The sequence below is a fragment of the Camellia sinensis genome, chromosome 4 (genome assembly GCF_055761805.1).
Source record: "Camellia sinensis isolate YWXY chromosome 4, ASM5576180v1, whole genome shotgun sequence".
Classification (NCBI taxonomy): domain Eukaryota; kingdom Viridiplantae; phylum Streptophyta; class Magnoliopsida; order Ericales; family Theaceae; genus Camellia; species Camellia sinensis.
In genome coordinates this window covers 66,420,190-66,444,360 of record NC_138964.1, presented here as the reverse complement: position 1 = coordinate 66,444,360, position 24,171 = coordinate 66,420,190, and the positions used below count along the sequence as shown (strand labels likewise).

General features: G+C 39.5%; 1 protein-coding gene and 1 long non-coding RNA gene across 6 annotated transcripts in view; both read left to right on the top strand.

Moving 5' to 3' along the window:
* Positions 1–24,171, top strand: part of LOC114279999 (protein ENHANCED DISEASE RESISTANCE 2) — a 110,763-nt gene that overhangs the window by 2,923 nt on the left and 83,669 nt on the right. For 4 of the 5 annotated variants that reach the window (XM_028222314.2, XM_082925114.1, XM_028222315.2 and 1 more), the window contains exons 2-6: positions 6,881–6,955; positions 7,166–7,219; positions 10,637–10,702; positions 11,100–11,158; positions 11,406–11,482. In XM_028222314.2, coding sequence (XP_028078115.1) covers positions 6,881–6,955; positions 7,166–7,219; positions 10,637–10,702; positions 11,100–11,158; positions 11,406–11,482 — 331 coding nt within the window. Of the gene's footprint in view, positions 1–6,880; positions 6,956–7,165; positions 7,220–10,588; positions 10,703–11,099; positions 11,159–11,405; positions 11,483–24,171 lie in introns of all 5 variants that reach the window. The other variant, XM_028222317.2, reaches the window with a different exon arrangement.
* Positions 11,581–11,888, top strand: LOC145824701 (uncharacterized). The gene is made up of 2 exons (XR_014366663.1): positions 11,581–11,686; positions 11,785–11,888. It is a non-coding gene; the product is annotated as an uncharacterized LOC145824701 (long non-coding RNA).

Below are 24,171 nucleotides of genomic sequence, written 5' to 3'. Positions count from 1 at the left end.
TTGAAACCTAGGAGACAGTTTGATGGATTAAGAAAGCAGAAGTTAGTATTGCTATCACCAAAAAGCTGGTTGCATGTTGTCTTCAGACCTGTGCTATTGATCAACTCTGGATATTCCTCAGCATGACTTGATTGTTGAGGATATAAATAATAAAGTCATTTTTAATGTACCGTATATATGATTTCAGATCTAATAGGTTGAATGTTTAGGTGAAGAAACACTTCTCTGAATTGACTATGGCTATGTTTTATGGTGTGCTAGATGATGTATTATTATAACAGAGGCATGGTAGTCGTTAGAGGCATGAGATCAGTCCACTTGTTGAGATGTAAGTCTGTAGCTTATTGTATAGTTGGTCATGGGAATAATTAGTTATGATTAATCCTTCTTAGTGAAGTTCTTGGAAGCAGTGAACATGGAAGCCTACTCAAAAGGACTACTACTTGAAAGATGAAGGGTACACCTTTGTGGTGTTTTGCAATAAGATCTTGCTTTAGTCACTTGATTATGACAAGTCTTCTTAGCTTATGCTTAATCTCATCTACTGAAGTGCAGACACTATTATTGGAAATATTTTTGCAACTAAAGGCCCAATATGGGTATATGTTGAATGAAAAACAAAAGAAATTTCCCTTTTTAATGCTTGAATTTTTTTGGTTTGATCCTTTCCTGCATGATGTAGTTATGGCTTTGTATATGTTAGCTTTGGCACCATGGTTATCATAATGCTAATCCGGATCGTAAGATCTTGCGATTCTATGATTTTGGTTCGACCAAATGATCTGGATCACACTAAGATCTTAAATTTAGTAAGATCTTAAAGTTACTTCGGTCCTATTCATAAAATCGTGTAGAATCGCATATGATGCCGATTCTAATACAATCCCGACCCTAACAATTTTTTTTGTCATTATTTGTTTTTTATATATGTATTTATATGTGTATATCTCTATAAAAAATTTGACTATAAACACTTTTTTCAAATGTCTATTTTAATTGATATTAATATAAATGGTGGTGCTAAATGCACCAATTAGTGTACTAACTAGTGTACCAACACTAGTTATGACATTATTATTGACCCCACTCATTATACAAATTACAAATACCAAAAACATCTTAAATTATGCCACATCATCAATTGATACATTAGTTAGTACACTGATTGGTGCATATAGTATTATTCTAACATAGAACGTGCATTATATCAAATTTATTATTTTTCTTTAATCTTTTTTAAATTACGTAACATATATATCATTATTGATAGTTTTTCATTTTATTTTATATTAAAAGTAGAATCTTACAATTCTCGATCCGATTCTACGATTTGATCCACGAGTCCTTTCCAACGATCCCACTTAGGATCCCTATTTTAACAACCTTGTTTGGTACAAAATAGCTTTGTTTCAATTTGTATTGTGCTTAGCTTTTGGCCTACACCATAATCTCCATTTTTCTTTTTTGTTTCTTCTTATTTTTTTGTTAAGCATTAGTGTCTATGGGTAGTTGTGTCATTTTAGTCTTTAGTCTTATATTATAAATGCATGTGTATGAGGGGAGAACCCTAATTAATTTTTTCCTGTGTTAATATAACAGCAGCACAGCAGTTCTCTCTATTCTTCTTTTCTTCTCATTGTTCTTCTTCTTTTCATATGTAAATCTAACATCCAACATGGTATTAGAGCTATATCTTCCTCCTTGAAGATTGTGGTCTTTCCTTGTTCTTTTTTTTCTTCGTTTTTCTGCACAAAAAAATAAAAAATAAAATAAAAAATCCCCCAGGTTTGAAATTTCATGGGGTTCTTCCCCATAATTTTCTTTTAATTTTTGGGTAATTATTTGGTGATTTTTCCAATTTTTGTTGATTTGTTTTTCGAAAAAATGGCTATTTTTCAGAAGCCATTGCTGTAGCCTTTTTAGGGCTGTTTTTTTCTCTTCCTTCTCTTTCCTTGGGAGCCGACTGGATAATTAGAGGACACTAGAGTCATTGTTTTGAAGGATTGGTGAGGTTTCTCTCAATTTCTGTTCGGTTTTTGCTTTCTTGGCTCGTTTTTGGCTCTGTTTCAATCTGTAAAGGTATCTTCCTGGTACTTTGTTGAGTTTTTGGCACTGTTGTTGGCTTCTTGGACTGTTATTTATTGTGGGGATTGATTTTCAATGGCTGAAATTGAGGATTAATACCCTAGGTTAGTGAAGAGGGCGGAGTGCATCGTGTTATGACTCTTAATAATAGTCCCTCTCTTCAAATCAGTCTTGTGAAACTTGATGGCTCCAATTATTTGATTTGGTTCCGTTCTTGTAGCTTTACTATTGTTGCTCGCTGTTTGATTGGCTACATTATTGGTGACCTTCCCTAGCCTGCTAATGATGCCGCTTCGCGTACTCAATGGGTTTCTAAGAACGCTTTGGTTATGACTTGGCTCATTAACTCAATGCAGCCCACCATCAGTCGGTCTTTTCTTCTCCTAGATACTGCTCATAAAATTTGGACCGTTGCCTCACAGATGTACTCCCAATAGGGTAATGATGCACAAGCATATGAGTTGAGAAAGAGGCTTTGAGGTTTGGATCAGAAGGACAGATCACTTGCAGTGTACTATGCAAGTTAAGCAGCTTGTGGCAGGAACTGGATTATTATCAAAGTTTTCAGGCTGTGTTCTTGGGATGCAACCTTATTTCAGCAGACTGTGGAGAAAGAACGCGTGTATGACTTCCGTGTTGGCCTTAATTTGGAGTATGATCAGAGTCGCGTTCAAGTGTTGGGTCGTTCCCCTTTCCCCACCTTACGCAAGGTCTATGCTTTTGTTCAGCAAGGGTAAAGTCGCTGTAGTGCTATGGTTCATTCCTCTGTTCAGGATCGTTTTGATTTGGTTGTTGCTCCATCCACCTGTGATTCTAAGTCTAGTCCAGTTTTGTTTGCTAGCAAGGGCCCCCTGGTTGATTGGGATCGATTGAAGTGTGACTATTGTGGGAAAGATTGGCATGATTGCGAGCACCGTAGGAAATTGAATAGTCATCCTACTCGGGGTTGGGGTCGGGGTCGTGGTTGTGGTAGTATAGCTCGTCTACAAGCACACGTGTTTGAGATTGCTACTAGTACCTCTGGTGAGCCCAGTACTCTTTCCTAAGATGAGTTACACACTCTAAGGCATTTGATGACTCAGCCTGATTCTCCGTTTACCACAGTTCATTCCACTTCTTCCAATATTACCCGCACAGATATTCCTGCTAGTGCCCTTACTACATCCTCGTTGCCTTCTTGGATTATTGATTCTGGTGCAACCGACCACATGACATGTGCCTCTAGTCTTTTTTATTCTTATTCTCCTTGTTCTAGGCGAGATAAGGTTAGAGTGGCTGATGACACTTTATCTTCCATCTCCAGCAAGGGTTCTATTCATTGCTCATCTTTACTTTCTCTTTCTTTTGTGCTTCATGTTCCTAATTTTTCTACCAATTTACCTTTTGTGAGTAGCCTTACTACCTCTTTAAATTGCTCGGTGATATTTTTTCCTACTCATTGTGTCTTTCAGGAATTGGCTACGGTAAAAATGATTAGCAGTGGTAAAGCACATGGTGGCCTGTACTTTTTGGATGCTGTTCCTCCCAGATTACCATTGTCCTCCACTTAGGCTCTTCAGTGCACTACTGGCTCTTCTTTCTATCTACTTCATCAGTGGCATCGTTGGTTGGGTCATCTGTCCTTTAGTATTTTAGAAAGGCTTTTCCCTTCATTAGTTCAAGATTGTTCTAGGAATAATTTTGTTTGTGATGCTTGTGAACTTGCTAAGCATAAACGTAAATAAAAGAAGTACTTTTCCTTTTATGCTTGTTCATATTAATGTATGGGGACCTTTCCTTGTGGTGTCTACTTTTGGCTATTGTTGGTTTGTCACTTTTATTGATTCTTATTCTCGTGTGACTTGGGTTTATCTACTTCGCACTAAAAGTGAGGTTTTTTCTTGTTTTCGCCTTTTCCATAAAATGGTAAGCAATCTCTTCAATGCTACTTTTTAAAATTATGCGTAGTGATAATGGACTGAGTATGTTGATGGTGATTTTCGGGCATATCTTGAGGAGCATGACATTCTTTACCAAACCAGTTGTGTTGGCACTTCTTAGTAGAATGGAGTTGCCAAGTGTAAGAATAGCCATCTCCTTGAAGTTGCTCGTTCTCTTTTGTTTCCCAGAAATGTCCCTAAATCTTTTTGATGTTGTTCTTACTGCTACTTATCTCATCAACGCCATGCCTTCTAGTGTCCTCCAATTCCACATTCCTTTTGCACTTCTTCCCATGGCTTATCCTATGTTTTCTCTTCCTCTTCGGGTTTTTGGGTGTGTCTGTTTTGTTCATTTGCAACCTCGTACTCGTGGGAAGCTTAATCATAAAGCTGTGCGTTGTGTATTTCTTAGCTATTCCGTTACTCAGAAAGGTTACAAATGCTATGATCCTCACACCCGGAAAGTGTATGTTAGTATGGATGTCAACTTCTTTGAATCTGAGTCCTTTTTTACTTCTTCTCTGCCATCTCCTCGAGGGGAGAGTGCTATGGATGAGATTGCGGATGAGATGCTGTCATATCAACATGAGTTATCTTTTTTCATTCCCAGTCAGTGGGTTGTTATTTGTGGTGAGGGGAGAGCCTGAGAGTGGTTTTGGTGATGAGCCAGACATTGGGGGCTATTTGGACAGGGTTGATCTTAAGACTTATTCACGGTGTCAAAAAGAGCAGTCATCCCTTGTGCCACCAAGTCAATCATCATTCCTCGTGCTGGTTCCAAATCCTGTTTCCACTAATTCTACAGGTAATGCACCTCATTCTATTCCTTCACCAATACTTGACAGTCCTGCTATTGATGATTTGAGTCTTCCTATCCCTCTTTAGAAAAGGGGTTGGGGCTTTTACTCAACATCCTATTTCTAACTCTGTGTCCTATGACTAATTGCCTCTTATATATCGTGCTTTTGTTTCGTCTTTGTCTTCTATGTGTATCCCATAGGGTTAGAAAGAACTTGTTAATGATCCTAAGTGGAAAGGAGCTATGGTAGAAGAGATGCAAGCCCTGAGCAAGAATAATACCTGGGAGTTGGTTCCTTTTCCAAGTGGAAAAAAACCAGTGGGGTGTAAGTGGGTGTTCACCATGAAGCAGAAGGCAGATGGGACAATTGGATGGTACAAAGTAAGACTAGTGGCCAAGGGATTTACCTAGACATATGGAATTGATTATCAAGAAACCTTTACTCCTGTAGCAAAGCTGAATTCTATTCGAGCCATTCTTTCATGTGTAGCTAATTGGGGTGGCCTTTACAACAACTAGATGTGAAGAATGCATTTTTTCACAGGGATTTAGAGGACGAGGTTTATATGGATGTGCCACCAGGATTCTTCACTCAGTCTACAGTTGGGAAAGTCTGCAGGTTGAAGAAAACTTTATATGGTTTGAAACAGTCTTCTCGGGCTTTGGTTTGACAGATTTCTGAAAGCCATGTTGAGATTTGGGTATAAGCAAGGCAATGTAAATCATATAATGTTTGTTAAACGTAACGCAAACAAGGTAATTGTACTTATTGTATATGTGGACGATATATTTGTGACAGGGAATGATGAGGAGGATTTGACATATTTGAAGATGCAGTTGGCTAAGGAGTTTAAGATCAAAGATCTTGGTCCGTTGAGGTACTTTCTTGGGATTGAAGTTGCCAGATCTGACAAAGGCATCTTTATTTCTCAGAGAAAGTACATTCTAGATCTTCTTGAAGAAACAGACATGTTAGGTTGTAGACCGGCTGATTCACCTATTGAGGTCAATCATCATTTTTGCAGTGGTGTTGGTAACTCGGTGGAGAAGGAGAGGTACCAAAGACTTGTGGGACGGCTTATATACCTATCTCACACTGGGCCAGATATTGTTTATGCAGTTGGGATAGTAAGTCAGTTTATGCATGATCCTCGTGCAACACATTTTGAGGTATCTGAAATCTGTCCCAGGAAAAGGGATTTTGTTTTGTAATTATGGTCACTTGAGGTTGGAAGCATTTACAGATGCAGATTGGGCAGGTTCTGTAGATGACAGAACGTCTACATCTGGTTGTTGCACTTTTGTAGGGGGAAATTTAGTCACTTGGCGAAGTAAGAAGCAGACAGTGGTGTCTCGAGCTAGTGCAGAGGCAGAATACCTAGCTATGGCACATGGTACTTGTGAACTCATGTGGCTTCAATCCTTATTGAGTGATATAGGAATTGTTTGCGGTGATCCTATGACTCTGTACTGTGACAATAAAATTGCCATCAGTATTGCTCACAATCTTGTTTAACATGATAGGACTACGCATATTGAGATTGATCGACAATTTATTAAGGTGAAATTGAATAAGGGTTTGATATGTATGCCTTTTGTGAAGTCGGAAGATCAATTGGCTGATGTGTTTACTAAAGGTTTTAGTAGTAAGGTCTTTCATCCAATTTGAGGGGAAGTGTTAAGTGTTAGTGTCTAAGGGTAGCTGTGTCATTTTAGTCTTTAGTCTTATATTATAAATGCATGTGTAAGAGGGGAGAACCCTAATTAATTTTTTCATGTGTTAATATAACAGCAGCACAGCAGTTCTCTCTATTCTTCTTTTCTTCTTATTGTTCTTCTTCTTTTCATATGTAAATCTAACATCTAACATTTTTGTTGAGCACTATTTATTGTTTTCTTTTTGGCTGAAGAAGTTAAAATGGATTCTGCTCGTGGGTCCTATACTACACTGCCCAGTCCATGAATACGTGTAAAAGAATTAAAAAAGACAATAAAGTTTCCAAGTCTTTGGGTATTTATGACTATTTACACTTGAATTTTAAACAAATGTTTTGTCCTCATCGTTCTCTTCATGCAGAAACCCATTAGGAGGGGTGTTGTTGGCTACACACTTATGGTGGAAGAGTTAGGACGTCGAAAGGTCAATCATGGTGTAAGTTTTCTCTATTTGTGTTCCTTTAAAAGGCATTTCTTTTTTTATTTTTGTATTTTTACTGTAGATGTCAGTTGTATTGGTTTACTACCTTTTTCTTCTATGGTTGATTCTGCCTTCTAGTGAGGAACATTTCATTCTTAGTGTTTTCTTGCTTTAAAGCATAAACAAATGTTAACCTTGGTCCTCAATTATTGTTATAATTATTAGGATGTTTATGTTCTGCGGTTTTACAATCGGTTGGATGAGACAAAGAAAGGAGAAGTAAGTCCAATTCTCTTTATTCATTTTTTTTCAATGCAAATTGTTGCTTGAAATTAATATTAGCTTTTACAGGAATGCTATTTACCCAAAATAAATTCACAGAAAAGTGTCCAGAATTAGAATGTATGGTATATATTTAAACTTATGTGACGTGGCTGGCACTAAGGATGAATATAATCCGCACATTTCAAAATTGAGGAACTTTTTTGGGGATTTGTTTTGGGTATGTAGCATTTTTGTAACCTTTTATTCTTACAATTCTTAACTGTTCTCTAGTATTAAATATTACAATTTTTGTAGATAGTTTGTTTCTATGATTTGTGTTATTGGCTCTACCTTCTTAAGCAATAATATGCTAGGCTATTTAGTGAAAAATAATATCTCCAGTTTATTCCCTGTTGGATTGGCAACTGGGAGAGTAGATTGGGTACAGATCTAATATATGACAATATTGGCACAAAGTGGTTGCCCTCAAGTTGAGACCTCACAATCTCAAGGTTAATAGGTCGAGTTTCAGCCACTAAACCAATGCTAGGCCATTTAGTTATTGAAACAAAAGATGTAATGAATACGACAAAGACTCAACTTGCATACGATTTTTTTATGTTCACTAACAATTAAAGACAAACTATATATTTTTTGTTAATTTTCTCTTTATAAGCTCTATAGAAAAGAGAAAAAAGACATAGAAAGTTTTTTATACATTATGGTATTTAATCAAATTGTTGGTTCAGAAGATGAATAAAATTATAAATTCTCAAGCCATGGAATCTTGATTGTGATGTGAATGTGATTGTAGTCCCTGGGGTATACCAAACATCATTTCCCTATTAACCACAAAATTGTATGGGAGTGAATTTTTTACCAGATGATCGACGAAGGTGTTGGATATCCATTTTTTTCTAGTTTATTTGAGTTGTTATTATTATTATTATTATTATCTCTCTCTCTCTCTCTCTCTCTCTCTCTCTCTCTCTAATTTTATGTGGTTTTTTGGAAGTGGCCTTTATATATATATATGAAACTGTTGTTCAGGCCTTGATTGGAGAAATTTTTGGTTTCATGGGATCTTAAGTGTGCCGACTGGCCAAGAAGGGAGCATTACCCAAGTTTTTGGTACAATTTTTCTTGGGTTATTTATTGCAAAGGTGGCTGAGTCCCTAGAGGTGTTTGGAAATCATTTTTTCGGTGGTATACTTTGACTCTGTTTGGGTGTCAGCCAGTTATTTGTTGGGTTTTGTGTTATTCCTAATTTGTGGACTTGTCAGAGACTAGTGAAATTTCTAATAGCTTCGAGGAGAGTGGGTTGAGTGCATCTCTGCAAAATAGCCCCATTAGCCCCATTAAGTTGGATGACATAAATTATTTGACTTGTTCGTGTTCTTGTAATTTGGCAATTGCCGCCAGTGGTCTGACTGGTTGTATAACTGAAGTTTCCAAGGAGCCAACCATGGATAGGCCTACACGTAATCAATGAACATTTAAAAATGCAGTAATCATGTTTTGGTTGCGTAATTCGATGCAACCCACAGTCAGTCGTAGTTTTGTTCTTGGACACAACTCATAAGATTTGGTTTGCTATAGCTTAGACATACTCTTAGAAGGGTAATGATGCATAGACTTATGAACTCGGGAAGAAGATTCATGGGTGGATCAGAAATATAGGTCTCTTGATGAGTACTATGTAGAGCTGCGCTGAGTAGTTCGTAAAGCTGTTGTCACATGGCTAATTTTCAGTCTGTAAAATTTTCCAATGATGGCACTAAGGCCCAACACTTAGTCTCAGCCAATGTATGCAACTCACACACACAAGTTAAGTTTTGTCAAGCACACAAGTCAAGCAACACAACAATTACGAGAAAACCCAACCTTTATTATTGCACCAACAATTACAAAGGAAAGCCCAATGCACAACTCTCAAACACTTGATGAATTCGAGTTTGCAAGGCCATGCATATATATAGGCTACAATCAGAATATTTGAAATTCAAACAGGCTACAAAACATAAGGGACAGATGCCATCTGGCATGGCAGTTGACACCTCCAACTACCAAGGGGTTAGGACAGATTTGAAATAAGCCTACACAAATAACTGTCACCAGCTGCTCCTTTATTTCAGCCTTCCTTGTTCCTTGCTAGCATGTTTGGTTCTGTGCATAACAGCCCACAACTGCCCCTATATTTTAGGAAGCCTTTGTCTTGCCTTAGACAATTCGAATTTCGCAAGCCACCAGCCAAACAGAGCTCGGAGTGCCATCTGTTGGCCTTGGTTAAGTCTAGCTGCCTTGCTAGTCTGCCAAGTTGTGCACCACGCCTTGTTGTTTAGCCAAGTCAAGCCATCTGATTATGTTAAACCCCCAAGTATGCTACAGCCTAGCATTTAGGTCATATTAATGCCTTGCACGTGCCATGCTGCCCATACTTTGGCCAAGGGTTGAATGCCGCCGCCGAACGACACAATTGTTTGCCCCACCTTGTTGTCTTGGCATGCCTCTCTCATGCTGCGGTCCAGGCCTGACATAGGTGCAAGGTGCCACCAAGTGTCAGGCCGCCAACTCCCAAATGTCAAGGTGCTAGCAGCTGTCCTGTTTTACTATCAAAGCTGTTAGGCTGCTTGTTCTGGTGATGCAGCTATGTTTTAAGTAGATGGTGGAGAAAGAGCGTGCTTATGAATTTCTTGATCATCTCAATATGGAGTATGATCAAATTCGGGTTCATGTTTTAGACTGTGGTCCTTTTCCCGCCTTAAGACATGCTTATGCTTTTGTTTAGCGGGAGAAGTGCTGATGCAATGCTATGGTGCATGCTCCTAATTAGGATTGCTCTGCCTTAGTTGTCACGTCTTCTACAGGGGATGGCAAACTGAGTCAATCCAAGTCAAGTAACAAGGGTGGCACAGTTGAACATGATCAGGACCAGCTAAAGTGTGATTACTTACTGCGGGAAAAGCGTGCGTGTTTTTGATCATTGCTGGAAGTTGAATGGTAGCCCCACCAGGGGGTGTGATAGTGGTCGGAGTGGTATTGTGCATTCTCATGCTCACATATATGAGACTTCTGCAAGTTCATCTGGTAATATTGGTGCTCTCTCCCAGGATGAGATGCAAATTTTAAGGCAATTGATGGCTTAACTAAGTGGCCTTCAATTTTCAAGAAAAAAATCTTTTCACTTGATATTGTACTCTAATATTCTACCCAATTAGCTGTCTTGAAATTCTAATAGAACATATGAATTTGCTTGGCTAATTGAGTTTAAGTTGACTATGTTTCGGAAGAATTTGTGTCAGACTATTATTATGTTTGATTATTTTTTAGATGCTTCTTGTTTTAGTGGAAAAACTTTTGTGTTAGATCTTCTCATGCTTACAGGAAAAAAATGTTACATCTTCTCACATTTAATTATTCTGGTGCTGCAAGATTGCTTGTGCCACAGCAGGAGAAGCCCATCAATGGATGGAGGCATTTGATCATGCCAAGCAACAGGTACGAGAAAATTGACCCCAGCAGTGCCACTATTATATTAAAGTTCTCTACATAATATAGTTACTAATTTTGTCATTATCATTATACTTCATAAGCAAATATTGTCATTATCATTGTGTGTCCACATCTGAGGTTTGTCATATAACACATTATTGTCTTAATTCTATTTTTGCTAATTTGTGTGTTCCTTTTCTTTTTTATTTTATTTTGTAAAAGTTTCTTCCACCATGAGAAACTAAAATATTTTGGTGTTCTGGCTATTTTATAAGTGCAACTTTGTTTCTCAATTATGAAGATATTTTTTTCTACTTACACTGGGGATTTACCAAATTAAATTACTTGAGATTTGAGGCAGTATAGATATATCTTCTCAATGTCAAATTCTTTTTATTTGTAGGCTGAATATGAACTTTCAAGAGGTGGTGGCGCGAGAAACAAACTGAACATGGAGACTGAGTATGCTTTCTTTCTTTGGATAGGAACAAATGGCTGCATCAATCGTCAATTGTTTGATATCATTTGATTTTCTTTAATTAATTTTTGTCAATAGATGTATTTTATACTCACCCATACTTGCAACGATATAGGGAGTAGAGTATTCCATTCACTTTCCTGCAATTTTTTTTTTTTATTTTTTTATATGATGGACGATATTTCAATCAATTATCTTCCAATTTGTTTTTTTGTTTTTTTCTTTATGAAGGATCAATCTTGAAGGACATCGACCTAGGGCAAGGCGTTATGCACATGGTTTGAGAAATCTAATAAGAATTGGACAAGGTGAGGTGGTATGCATATGGTTTGATAGTGTAAGAAATTTAATGTATAAAGAGAAATGATTGTATTATTGATTGTTTGCTATAATGTTATATTTATTACAATGATTCATGATTCCTATATATAGAAGAGGGTGAGTGTGTAGTAGGTAAGGAGTAGGTGAAGTGGAGGTGGTAGTGGTGTAGTGGGTTAGGTTTAGTGGAGTAGGTGAGGTGGTAGTGGTGTAGTGGGTTAGGTTTAGTGGAGTAGGTTTAAGTGGGTGAAGTAGGTGATAGTGGTGTAGTGGGTTAGGTTTAGTGGAGTAGGTTTAAGTGGGTGAAGTAGGTGATAGGTTTTAACAGCCCCCGCAAACTCAAGGGGGATAGGAACTAGCCAACTTGAGTTTGGAGAGAGTAACAAAACAAGAAAATAGACGAATACATAAAAGAAAAGAGGATAGGAGACACTGTATGGTCGTGTCAGACCGATGGTGAAGACACTGTATGGTGGTGTCATAACGTTGTAGAGGACACTGTATGGTGGTGTCATAACGTTGTAGAGGACACTGTATGGTGGTGTCATAACGGTGTAGAGGACACTGGATGGTGGTGTCATAACGGTGTAGAGGACACTGGATGGCGGTGTCAGACCGATGTAGAAGACAGTTTATGGGGTCATGTCGGACCGTTGTAGCAGACAATGTTGTGACAGTTTACGGAGTCTTGTTGGACCCTTGTAGAAACTAACCGAAATCAATGTCGGGACAGTTTACAGAGTCTTGTCGGACCCATGAAGGAGCTAACCGGAATCAATGTCGGGACAGTTTACAGAGTCTTGTCGAACCCCTAAAAAAGTCATACCCTCAAAAGGTGTGCCCAATCTGTCAAAAAAGGCGTGCCATCAAAAGGCGTGCCCAATCCATAAAAAGGTGTGCCATCAAAAGACGGGCCATCAAAAGGCGTGCCCAATCCATAAAAAGGCGAGGCTACCGCCCGCCGGTGAAGCAGAATGACTAGGTTCTAAAGTTGTACGTTTTTCGGAAAAACAACGTGTTGTTTGAAACTGCCCAGAAATCAAGTTGCTCAAAATCAGGTTTTGAGCATACCAGGAGCAAGGGCTCGAGAAGAGGAGTCCAGAAATATAAAGCAGACACCCAACGGAGGCCGGACGCGCCGTCACGCGCCCCTAGAAGTTGGCGCGTGAATTCCAGTCTCGCCACGCGCCACCACGCGCCGTTAAGGCAACCGGCGCGTGGTCCCAGTCCCTCTCACGCGCCCCACGCGCGGACCAAGGAAGAAGACGAGTGGGGGATGGCGCGTGTACGGCACGCGCAGGCCATGCGAGCCCACGTCAGCAGCGACGTGTCATCATCAGCGCCACGTGTCATCCACGTGGCAGCCCCGTCAGCAGCCAGGTCATCGACGCGTGGCAGCCAGGTCAGCACCACGTCAGCACGGTTGTGCCATGTCATCTGCCACGTCAGCGTCAAGGGAGGGATCCAGTGCTACGCGGCAATGGTGCAGCCGCATGAGGAAGGATCCAGTGCTTTGCGGCGAAGGTACAGCCGCAGATCTGAGGCGTACAAAATGTTTTGGCTAGATCGAAGCCATTTGGAGTCCGTTTTTGGTGATCCAATAGTGGTTTCCGACTATTTGGAGTATTCCGGACACATCCGTACGGTCAGATTTTGGAGACGGAGTTTCTGTAAAAGGAAGGCAGATTAAAGTGGCAGACGGCGTCAGGGGCAGTGTACGGAATATTCTGTTGGTACACGGAATATTCCCTGAACTTCTGAAAATTGCAATTTGGCCTAGAATTTTCAGAAAATTGTGGTGTGGCCCAGCTTTCGGGGATAGTTTTCAGTGAGGTCCCCGGAAATGCAGCAAAGGTTGGTTCTAGCTAAACGGACCGCTCCGGACGCAACCGCGAGGTCAGAATAGTGAAATTCTGAACGGTTTGGGAAGATTGTCAAAACATGGGTGTTTGTCATCTTCAATAGTCAAAGGAAGGTTGCCGGATATTGTGGAACGCTGTGGATTCACTGAAGAGGTTAGAATGGACAGATTCTGACTAGATTGGACAACCAGATACAGATTGAGATAGATCATTGAAGACCAGAAGAGATCAGGCTTGATTAAATGGCAGATCGAGGGAGATCAAGATTGGTCAGGAGTAATCAGAGGATTGCAGAAATGATTATCTCCGGAGTTCGTCGGAGGATCTGGTTCAATCAAAAGAGAAGACCATTCATCGACGGATAGATGATTTGGCAACCAGTACAGGCTCAGGGAAATACTGTGGCTGTTGGAGCTACTGTATACGAGTAGGTACTAATGGTATGTGGACATGTAGAACAATAGTTGCAGAGGAGCATACTAAGCGCAGAAGTACAATTGCAGACGTGCAACAGTGCAAGGGTACGCTAGAGTATCGTACAGAGGCGCGAGAAGAATGTGCAGCAGCGGGTTGTTGACAGTTCATAGGAACTTCCAGACAGAGAAATTGAGACAGGTAAAACGCAAGAGTGCGTGCCAAGGAGTGGCAAGTCTTATTTCTCTATGGTGGTTTCTTTAGTTCCATGGCAGCAGATGATAGAGTTGATGCAGATCTCTCAAGCAAGCTTGACGCAGGGAGACCAGAAGCCATGGGTGCGAGCACTATGCACGGAGTTGCATAGTGGTAACTTGTACAAAGCGGTGGAAGTTGTCTTGGCAGAAGGGCTAACTGTCAAACATCAGTACGGACGTACAAGTGAGACAGAACCGAACATCAGGGATTGCAGCACAGACAACGGGCGTATGAGATCGCTGGGAAGTTGTTCTGAAGTGCAGAAAGCAAAGGCTGGTTGTTCAGAAATAAGCTCCGAGCAAGGAAAATTGAGGATGTTGATGTGTCAAACTCTGAAGTTTTCTAGTTGCTCCAGTGTTCATCATGCAAGGAGTTGCACGGTAATGCAAGGAGTTGCACGGTAATGCAAGGGTATCCCGAGCAGGGGGTGCAGGACATCCAATCAGGGGGTGTCAAGATATCTTGGTTGCGCAAGTTCAAGCATAGCAAGTGGAGACATCCGAGACAGGAAGCGTAGAAGAGATCTGAGGGAGATAGGAGCAGAGGCTCTCTCCAAATCAGAGAGTGGTATAAGTTGAGTTGAGGATGTAGGATTCCCTCCTCTTCTTGTATCTCTGGTGTATTATCTCTAGCTTCAGGGGATGTAGCGTCTCAATGAGGAGATGAAGATTCTGTTGAAATTTGGGCGTGGCAAGATTAGCAGCAGTGTGTGCAGTTTATCACCTCACATGGGTTGAGGGGGTGATTTGTTGGCTATGTTATTATCATCCCATGTGAGTGGCTAACCCACCTTAGAGAGAGTGGGGTGGTTGGAGACCACTTTAGAGAGAGTGGGAGTGGCACCTCCCTACTAACCAATCCACTCACCATTGCTGTCCAGCTACCTTCCCTCATGATATGTATAAATAGAGGTTGAGAGGAGAGTAGACAACAAGAGAGAACCAAGAGAGAAGAGAGTGAGAGATGTGAGGTGGAGAGACCGTCTCTCTCGGTGTGAGAGAGGGAGACGGGTGAGTGGGTGAGTGAGGAGAGTGTGAGCTCCTCCCCTATTATAATCTTTCTGTAATCTCTCCATTGTTATAGTGATAACCGGTTACTCTCCCGTGGACGTAGGCTTTAAGGCCGAACCACGTTAAATATGGTTTCTCTTTCTGTGTGGGTGTGTTTTTCTACTTGGTATAATTTCTGGAAGGTCTTGGGCGGAGTATTTCCATGGACTTATTCTTAAGTACTAGTTTTTAAATTTTTGGATAGAGTGCATGTTAATGGTTGCTTTTTCAGAGAGAGAGAGAGAGAGCAAATAAGTTCAATGAGTTTAGTTCAGCTTGGTATTCATTGAAACATTACAAATGGAGCTTGAAAACCACATACTTGATCTCGTTATAGCTGAAAAACCTGCCACATACTTGATCTTGTTCAATGAGTTTTTGTTTTTTTTAATTCACCCAAAAAAAAAAAAAAAACCTGCCACAGACTTACTGAACCAAGACAATGCCTCCCTAGGAATAGCCATGCCCGGGTTGTTTCTGTCCCTAGCTGCTGTATTAGACATGCACTTGTAGATGAAGAAGCATGGACACTTCTAAGAAGGTGACCTGTCCGTTTCAGACATCGACACTCATCAGACGCACATCCACACGTGTCCTAATTTTTTAAAAATATTTTTAGATGTTGGCACATTTTGAACATTTGAGGCACACACATATGTCCATGACTTAGACACATGAAACACATTACTAGTTTGAATAAAAATATTTAGGATCCAATGATTAATGAAACAATATAGATTTATACTTATTAATCCATCCTTTAAACTTCAGAAATTATTGTTATGTTGTATCTTTTTAGTAGCTTTGGAAGAAATATCCATATATTTTATTTGTTGCTGAGAAAAAAAAAAGTAATATCTATATATTTAAATATATCACAAAATAAATATATAAAACTATACATTTTGTGCACATCCCACGCGTGTTGTGTCCTGTAGTTTTTTAAAAATGGTTGTCAGCATGTCCATAGCATGTTCGTATTGTGTTGTGTCTCTATGTGTGCATCTTAGCTTATAGTTTTGTGATGCAGTACCCATTGGGCAGTTAGAACAGACATACTCATTTTGGAAGTGTGAAACCAATACCTTGGGTGCAGCACTCAATGGGCCTTTTTGGTTGAAAGGAAAGCTTCGATGGTAGTGAGTTGAGTCTTAGGGAGTTGGGTGTGTTGTTGCAACATAAACTTAGGGGGTGATTCCTATGAAATTCTAGGACTCTTCTCTTTAGTTGGCGAATTTCTTTACAAAGATTCACATGGTGCTCTCTGCACTCTCATCCTAAGTTTGAGTGGAGGTGTAAACTATGTTGTGTTTATGTTATTTAGTTTAGTCATTAAGGGTAGTTTAGTCTTATCATATGTAATTAGGCTTTTACGTTTTCGATTGTTTTCCTATTTATATTGTACTTCAGACTTCGGTTATGATACAATCAATACATGCGTATATTTTGCTCTCCACTTTGTCACAAAATTAAGGACTAATAAGATTTTTGTGCTGTCTTATCGGTTCTACAATCTTTAAGAGCTGAAATTTTAAAAATGAAAATTTAATGATAAATTTGTTCTTCAAGATGAAATTCAAAACCACATTCAATGAACTTTCTAGTGCTCACTTCCAAGTCAAGTCAATTTGACTTAAATCCTAGACCCTTCTTGAGTAGTTTTTTATATCGAAGTCATGGCTACTTGTTCATGCCATATGTGTTAATAAAGATACAGTGAAATTGTTTTTGAATTGTGTAATTAATGGGGCATATTAAAGTGACTAATTACAGCCTAGAACGTCGTCTAATTTTGTGATCAAAACTTATGTCTATCATGTGCTAGTTAACCTCAACCTTTTCCCTTAGGCTTTAGCTTTTAAATTTATAATTATTATTATTTTGGATAACTATATTAAAAAACACGCCAGAAGGGCATAACATCTGTATACCAAATGTATACAATCAAACTATAAACCAAAAGAGATATCTCCTAATAAATCTACATGAGCAAAAAAATTTCTTTTAAGCCTAAAATGAAAACTATGAATTAAATGTTAGATTATTATTCAATTATTAGTTGGGTTATTATTCAATTCTAATTATTTTATGCCTTAGGGCTCCCTTGTAATTATTAATCTTCATTAATATAGAAAGGGGATAATATCACATTCATTCCCTAGTCTTAGTATTCTCTAAAATTACATGGTATTAGAGCCACAACCCTAAACCCATACACCACCACACAACCACTACCGCAGGGCTTCTTAGTCTCGCCACACCCAGTCGGCATTGTTAAGGGCTCTCCCAACCTAGTCAGCCACTGCCGACAGGCCTCCTAGCTTCATCGGCCACTGGTGCTGGATGCCCAAGCTTGCTGACTGCCACTGGTGGTTTCTCTGACCCAGTCGACAACTCTTCTTCCTTTTTTAGCGTCCCTCTACTGTGTCGTCTATCTGGTTGTTTGAATCCCTGTTGTCTGTCGGCTTCGTGAAGGTCAGCCCATCTCTGTTTCTCTTCGTGATGCTGTATTGATCGCTGATAGCCCATCTCTGTTTCTCTTTGTTTTTTTTTTTATTTACGCCAAAAAAAAAAAAAATCTCTTTGAGTTTGAGTTCTTAAATCTTTAAGTAGTTGTGTTTTTCTTTCCAACCCCACCTTCTGGGTTTGTGATTGGCACCAGTTTTGTTAAGGGTTCGGTAGTACAGTATCTATGGCAGATTTCACCAGTGTGTCTACTACTTCTCAGATATTTAGGAGTGAGAGTTACACTATACCTACTACTATGACTAATAACCCCAGCGCTAGTCTTAAAATCACTACCTCTCTATTTAATGGTTAAAACTGTCTAGCGTGGTCGCAGAGTTTGACTATTTTTTTGAAGAGCAGAGGGAAGATGGGGTATGTTGATGGCAGGATACGGACACCCAACACCACTAACTCGGGTTATGACCATTGGGATATTACCAACTCTTTGATTATGGATTGACTTATTCATTCGATGGTACCAGAAATTGGTGAGGGCTCCTTGTCTATAGAGATTGCTTAGGATGTTTGGGATGCTGTGGCTGCCACCTATTCCCGCAAATGGAATTTCTCACAGGCATTTGAGTTGCGCCGCTATATTGAGAGCTCTGTTTAAGGGGAGCAGATTGTTCTTCAGTACTTCACTTTCCTCACCAACGGTTGGAAACGCCATGATTACTTGCAAGACTATAAGCCTGTTTGTACTGCTTATTTAGTCGGGTATAGTAAGTTCATTGCATAGGAAAGGGTCTTCAAGTTTCTGGCAGGCCTCAATGTGGAGTATGATCTGATTCGGAGTCGAGTTCTAAATATGGCCACTCTTCCTTCACTTCAGGAGGCATTCGCCTATGTATAGAATGAGGAGAGTCGCCAGTTTGCTATGGTGTCACCTGTCTCTACTGACCGCTTAGCATTAATGTCTATCCCTAGAGATGGCCTCAGCCTGACTTCCATTCTTTTGTCTGCCGCCAAGGAGTCCGTCTTCTATGATTACTGTCGCAAGCCGTGGCATACTCGTGAGACGTGTTGAAAGCTTCATGGGACTCCATTCGGGGGTTGAGGTGATTGGTCTGGTTCCAGAGGAGGTCGGTTAGGCCAATCTAGAGGACATGACTCTCATCCACGGGCTCATCAGTCTAGTGTCATTGATACACTTGATTCTACTTCAGTTTCCGTTGGCTAGGCATCTGATGGTCTCTCTGGCATTACTACTCATGAGCTTGAGGATGTTCTGTGTCACTTGCTAGACCGCCGGTCTTCTACTGCTCTCAGTACATCTTTCTCGTTGTTTGCCCGCTCAGATTACTTAGCCTATTTTCCTCGTGTTTTCCTTTCTCATAAGTCTTTGCCCTGAATTATTGATTCTGGTGCCTCAGATCATATGTCTGGATTCTTTGATCTGTTCTCTGCCTATAAGCCCTCTACAGGTCAGGACAAAATTTGGATTGCAGATGGTACTGTTTCTTCTATTTCTGGTAAAAGTTTAGTCTATGTCACTCCTACCATACCTCTATCTTTTGTACTCCATGTTTCCAATTTTTCTATTAACCTCTTATCCTTTAGTCGTATTACCAAGGATTTGGATTGTAGTGTGACATTTTTTTGTGATCATTATCTTTTTCAGGACCTTGTCACGAGGAGGACGATTGGCAATGATTTGCAGAAAATGTTCTCTACTTCCTGGATTAACCGGACAAGCTTGCTTATTCTTCCACCACGAGTCCTACTACCAAAGATGATTTATGGCTTTGGCATCAGCATCTTGGGCATCCTTCTTTTTATTTACTTCAGCATTTATTTACTTAAGCATGATTACTGTTTTTGTAAACAGTAATGTGTCTGAGTTTCTTTGTAAGTCTTGTCAATTTGGAAAACAACACAGAGTTTCTTTTGCTATCAGTTTTAATAAAAGTTTAGTTCCTTTTTCATTAATTCTAATGTTTGGGGTCCTTTTCGTGTTATGTCTGTGAAAGGTCATAGATGGTTTGTTAGATTTATTGATGATTTTTCTCGTACTACTTAGGTGTATCTCATGAAAAATAAGAGTGAGGTTTTCTCTGTGTTCTGCAGTTTTCATGAGATGATTTGTACTCAGTTTGGGGCCATTGTTAAAATCTTCTGTTCTGATAATGGGGGGTGAATACATAGATTTTGGGTTAGGGCAATATTTTTCTGTTTATGGCATTATCCATCAGACCTCTTACATCAATACCCCTCAACAAAATGGGGTGGCGGAATGCAAAAATTGTCATCTTCTTGACATGGCTCGGTGTATCACTCTCATTCTTGTAAGTGGTTTGTGTTTATGGATGTCACATTCTTTCAGTCCCAATCTTATTTCTTGTCATCTTCGGTGTCACAGTCCTCCTTTCAGGGAGAGCCTTGGTGTGAAGTGATTCATGTGATTCCTATGGTGGAACCAGTTGTTCTTGCACCACCACCTCTTACTGGGACTACAGAACCTAATGTCACTAAGGATAGGGACGGGCAAGTTATTGTTAGGGACAAAGATAGACAGAAAGTTAACTGGATATAAGAGGCCACTTTTGCTCACCCACTGCCATCTCCTACTTCTGATAAGAGTCCAAGTAACTTTGAATCTTTTGAGTCTACTGATCTTGATACTCTTATTGATCTTGATGTTTCTATTGTCAAGAGAAAGGGTGTGAGATCTTATACTCAACATCCTATCTCAAATTTTGTGTCCTACTCTCATTTGTCGTTCTCATATAGAGCTTTTGTGTTAAATATTTCCTTTGTTAGCATTCCTAACCATTTTCAGGATGCTCTTGCTACCTCTGAGGGGAAACTTGCCATGATTGAGGAAATGAAAGCACTTAGGAAGAATGACACTTGGGAATTGATTGAGTTACCTAAGGGCAAACAACCTGTGGGATGCAAATAGGTGTACCCTGTGAAACACAAAGTGGATGGTTCTATTGAGTGTTATAAGGCTAGACTTGTGGTAAAAGGATTCATTCAGGCATATGGCGTTGACTATCAGGAGACCTTTGCACCCATGACTAAGATAAATTCAATCAGAGCACTTCTCTCTCTAGCAACTAATCTAGATTGGCCACTTCATCATATTGATGTAAAGAATACCTTTCTCTATGGTGACCTAGAAGAACAGGTATATATGGACATTCTTCCTAGTTTTGAGGATCATCAGATAGAGGGTAAAGTATGCCGGCTTCGGAAGTTGTTATACAGTCTCAAACAGTTTCCAAGGACTTAGTTTGAGAGATTCACTTAGGCTATGCTTAAATATGGCTTCAAATAGAGTCAAGTAGATCACACCTTATTTGTGAAACATTCCTCATGTGGTAAGACTACAGCGCCCATTGTTTATGTGGACGACATAGTTCTTACAGGTGATGATAGTGAGGAAATACCTTTGTTAAAGAAATATTTAGCAAGTGAGTTTGAAATCAAAGACTTGGGGAGCTTGAAGTATTTTCTAGGAATTGAAGTTGCTCGCTCCAAGGATGAGATATTTATCTCATAGAGGAAGTATGTGCTTGACCTGTTAAAGGAAACTGGGATGTTTGGCTGTAAGGCCCGTGACACTTCATTGAAACCCAATCAGAAATTGGCAGATGATGAAGGAGTAGCTGTTGATAGGGGGAGCTATCAGTGATTAGTGGGTAAGCTCATCTAGCTATCTCACTCCTGTCTTGATATTGCTGTTGATGTCAGTGTAGTTAGCCAGTTTATGCATGCTCCTCATTAGGTTCACTTCGAGATTATCATAAGAATTTTGACGTACTTGAAGTCTACTCCTGGTATGGGTCTTTATTTTTCAAAGCATGATCATCTTCATGTGGAAGCCTATATAGATGCTGACTGGGCTAGATCAGTAATTGATAGGAGATCAACTTTAAGGTATTGCACCTTTGTTGGAGGCAACCTAGTTACTTGGAGGAGTAAGAAACAAAATGTGGTTGCCAGGTCAAGTGCAGAAGCTGAGTTTAGAGCTATGGCACAAGGAGTGTGTGAGCTCTTATAGATCAAGTTATTGTTGAGTGATCTAGGAATTGATCAGACAGATTCCATGCGGTTATACTGTGATAATAAGGCCGCGGTTAACATTGCTCACAATCCGGTTCAACATGACAGGACAAAGCATGTTGAGATTGATCACCACTTCATTAAGAAGAAACTCACTAGTGGCACAATATGTACTCCATTTGTGCAGACTAGTGAACAACTCGCCGACATCCTTACTAAGGGAGTTGGGAGTAAGCCACTGTATGACATCCTAGTCAAACTGAGCATGAGAGATATCTTCGCACCAGCTTGAGGGGGAGTGTTAGATTATTATTCAATTATTAGTTGGTTATTATTCAATTGTAATTATTCTATGCCTTAGGGCTCCCTTGTAATTATTAATCTTCATTAATATAAAAAGGGGATGATATCACAATCATTCCCTAATCTTGGTATTCTCTAAAATTACATTAAGTACAATTTTAATTTGTGTATGAACAACTTTATCTCCTCAAAAGTATGCTTTCATTCACACTACGCTACACACTCCACATCAAGCATAAGGGCACCCACCACCTTCCAAGTTAAAAGGTACCCTGCACTCAAAATTGAAGGAAAAGCCAATTTGAGGCTGAGATATCCCAAGCAACACCAGAAATGGTAAAAGGACAACCTCAAAGCTCTCTCGTCACCTTGCAATGTAGAAGCAAGTGGTCCATCGATTCTCATCTTTGCAACACACAAAACTCCATTTAGCTATGAAGTATGGGTATTTTGATTAACATGTCGTACCCGTACCAGCTACTTACTGAGTATTGGTACTTCGTATGGTACTTCTGTATACGTACTGAATACATGAAATACGTACTTAAAATTTTTCTTCTTAAGTTTTGTTGTACCGTAGACATACCTGGTATTCGAAATATATATATATATATATATATGTTTTTTTCTAATACAAAGGTACAATTAGTTTCATTAGACTTTTTTTATAATTATTATTGTACTTAGCATTTTTTTAAAATTAAGCTATGGTTTGTAAGTTATTTAATAATGACATTTAATTTTGGTTTACGCATTTACTTTTGGCATTAAATGTGAATTGTAAGTTTGATCGTAGCAAACTAAATCATTAAACTAATTTTTACATTACTCTAAATTAAAAATAAATATATTTTTTTTAATAAATGTACCCATCCGTACCAATTAGTACTTGTACCTTTTTTATTTTTATAGATTTTACTGTATTGATGTACCCATATCGTACAAGTACCCGTACTTGTACTTGTACCTGTGCCTGTACACATGCTTTCATCGTTTTTTTAGGAAGGAGATGATCCCACTTCCATATTCAAAATAGCATCCAAAGTTGCTCTCCAAACTACTAGTCTTTCTGAGCTAATGCCATTCTTGCACTTTGGAAGGAAGGAGAAAGAGGTATAAAACACCATCAAGCTCCTTCACATGTACCTCGATAGACACCATAGTCTCTGTTGACCCAGACCCAACCTTCTCCTTGTCTAGCCGCGACATACCCGATTTCCCAAAACAGCCCACCAAACACATCTGTAGAAACTTAGTCAACTCATCATATGATGTGGGATCCACCTCCACTCATGTAGGTTCTGTAATTCCCTATTGTAGAACCCTAATTGGGCATTTTGGCCATCTTTACAACAGTGCCACCTCTAGAAAGTCTCCCTCTCCTTAGTGAAAGTTGGTTCTCCTTCATTGCAAACACTCGCAAAGTCCTGGAAAGGCCTGTACCTTTATAAATATTTTTACATTACTCTAAATTAAAAATAAATATATTTTTTTTAATAAATGTACCCACCCGTACCAGTCAGTACCTATACCTTTTTTTAATTTTTTTTTTTATGTAGATTTACCGTATCGACATACCCATATCGTACAAGTACCCGTACTTGTACCTGGGCCTGTACACATGCTTTCATCATTTTTTTAGGAAGGAAATGATCCCACTTCCATATTCAAAATAGCATCCAAAGTTGCTCTCCAAACTACTAGTCTTTCTGAGCTAATGCCATTCTTGCCTCTTTGGAAAGAAGGAGAAAGAGGTATAAAACACCATCAAGCTCTTTCACATGAACCTCGACAGACACCATGGTCTCTGTTGACCCAGACCCAACCTTCTCCTTGTCTAGCCGTGACATACCCAAACTCCCAAAACAGCCCACCAAAAACATCTGTAGAAACTCAGTCAACTCATCATATGATGTGGGATCCACCTCCACTCACGTAGGTTCTGTAATTCCCTATTGCAGAACCCTAATTGGGCATTCTGGCCGTCTTTACAGCAGTGTGACCTCTAGAAAGTCTCCCTCTTCTTAGTGAAAGTCGGTTCTCCTTCATTGCAAACACTCGCATAGTCCTGAAAAGGCCTTTCCATCCCACACGATCACCTTCTTTTGTAAAACTAATCTTCTTATTGCCCTCATACCTCTAACTCAAAAAATCTCCCCCTCCCCAATTTCTTGGGCTTTTACACTACACCATTTGACTCCCCCTCAAAAAATTGCTTGAAAAACTCTGCTCTGCCATGACGTCTCTGAGAGTTGCTCACACAACAACGCAGCTAAT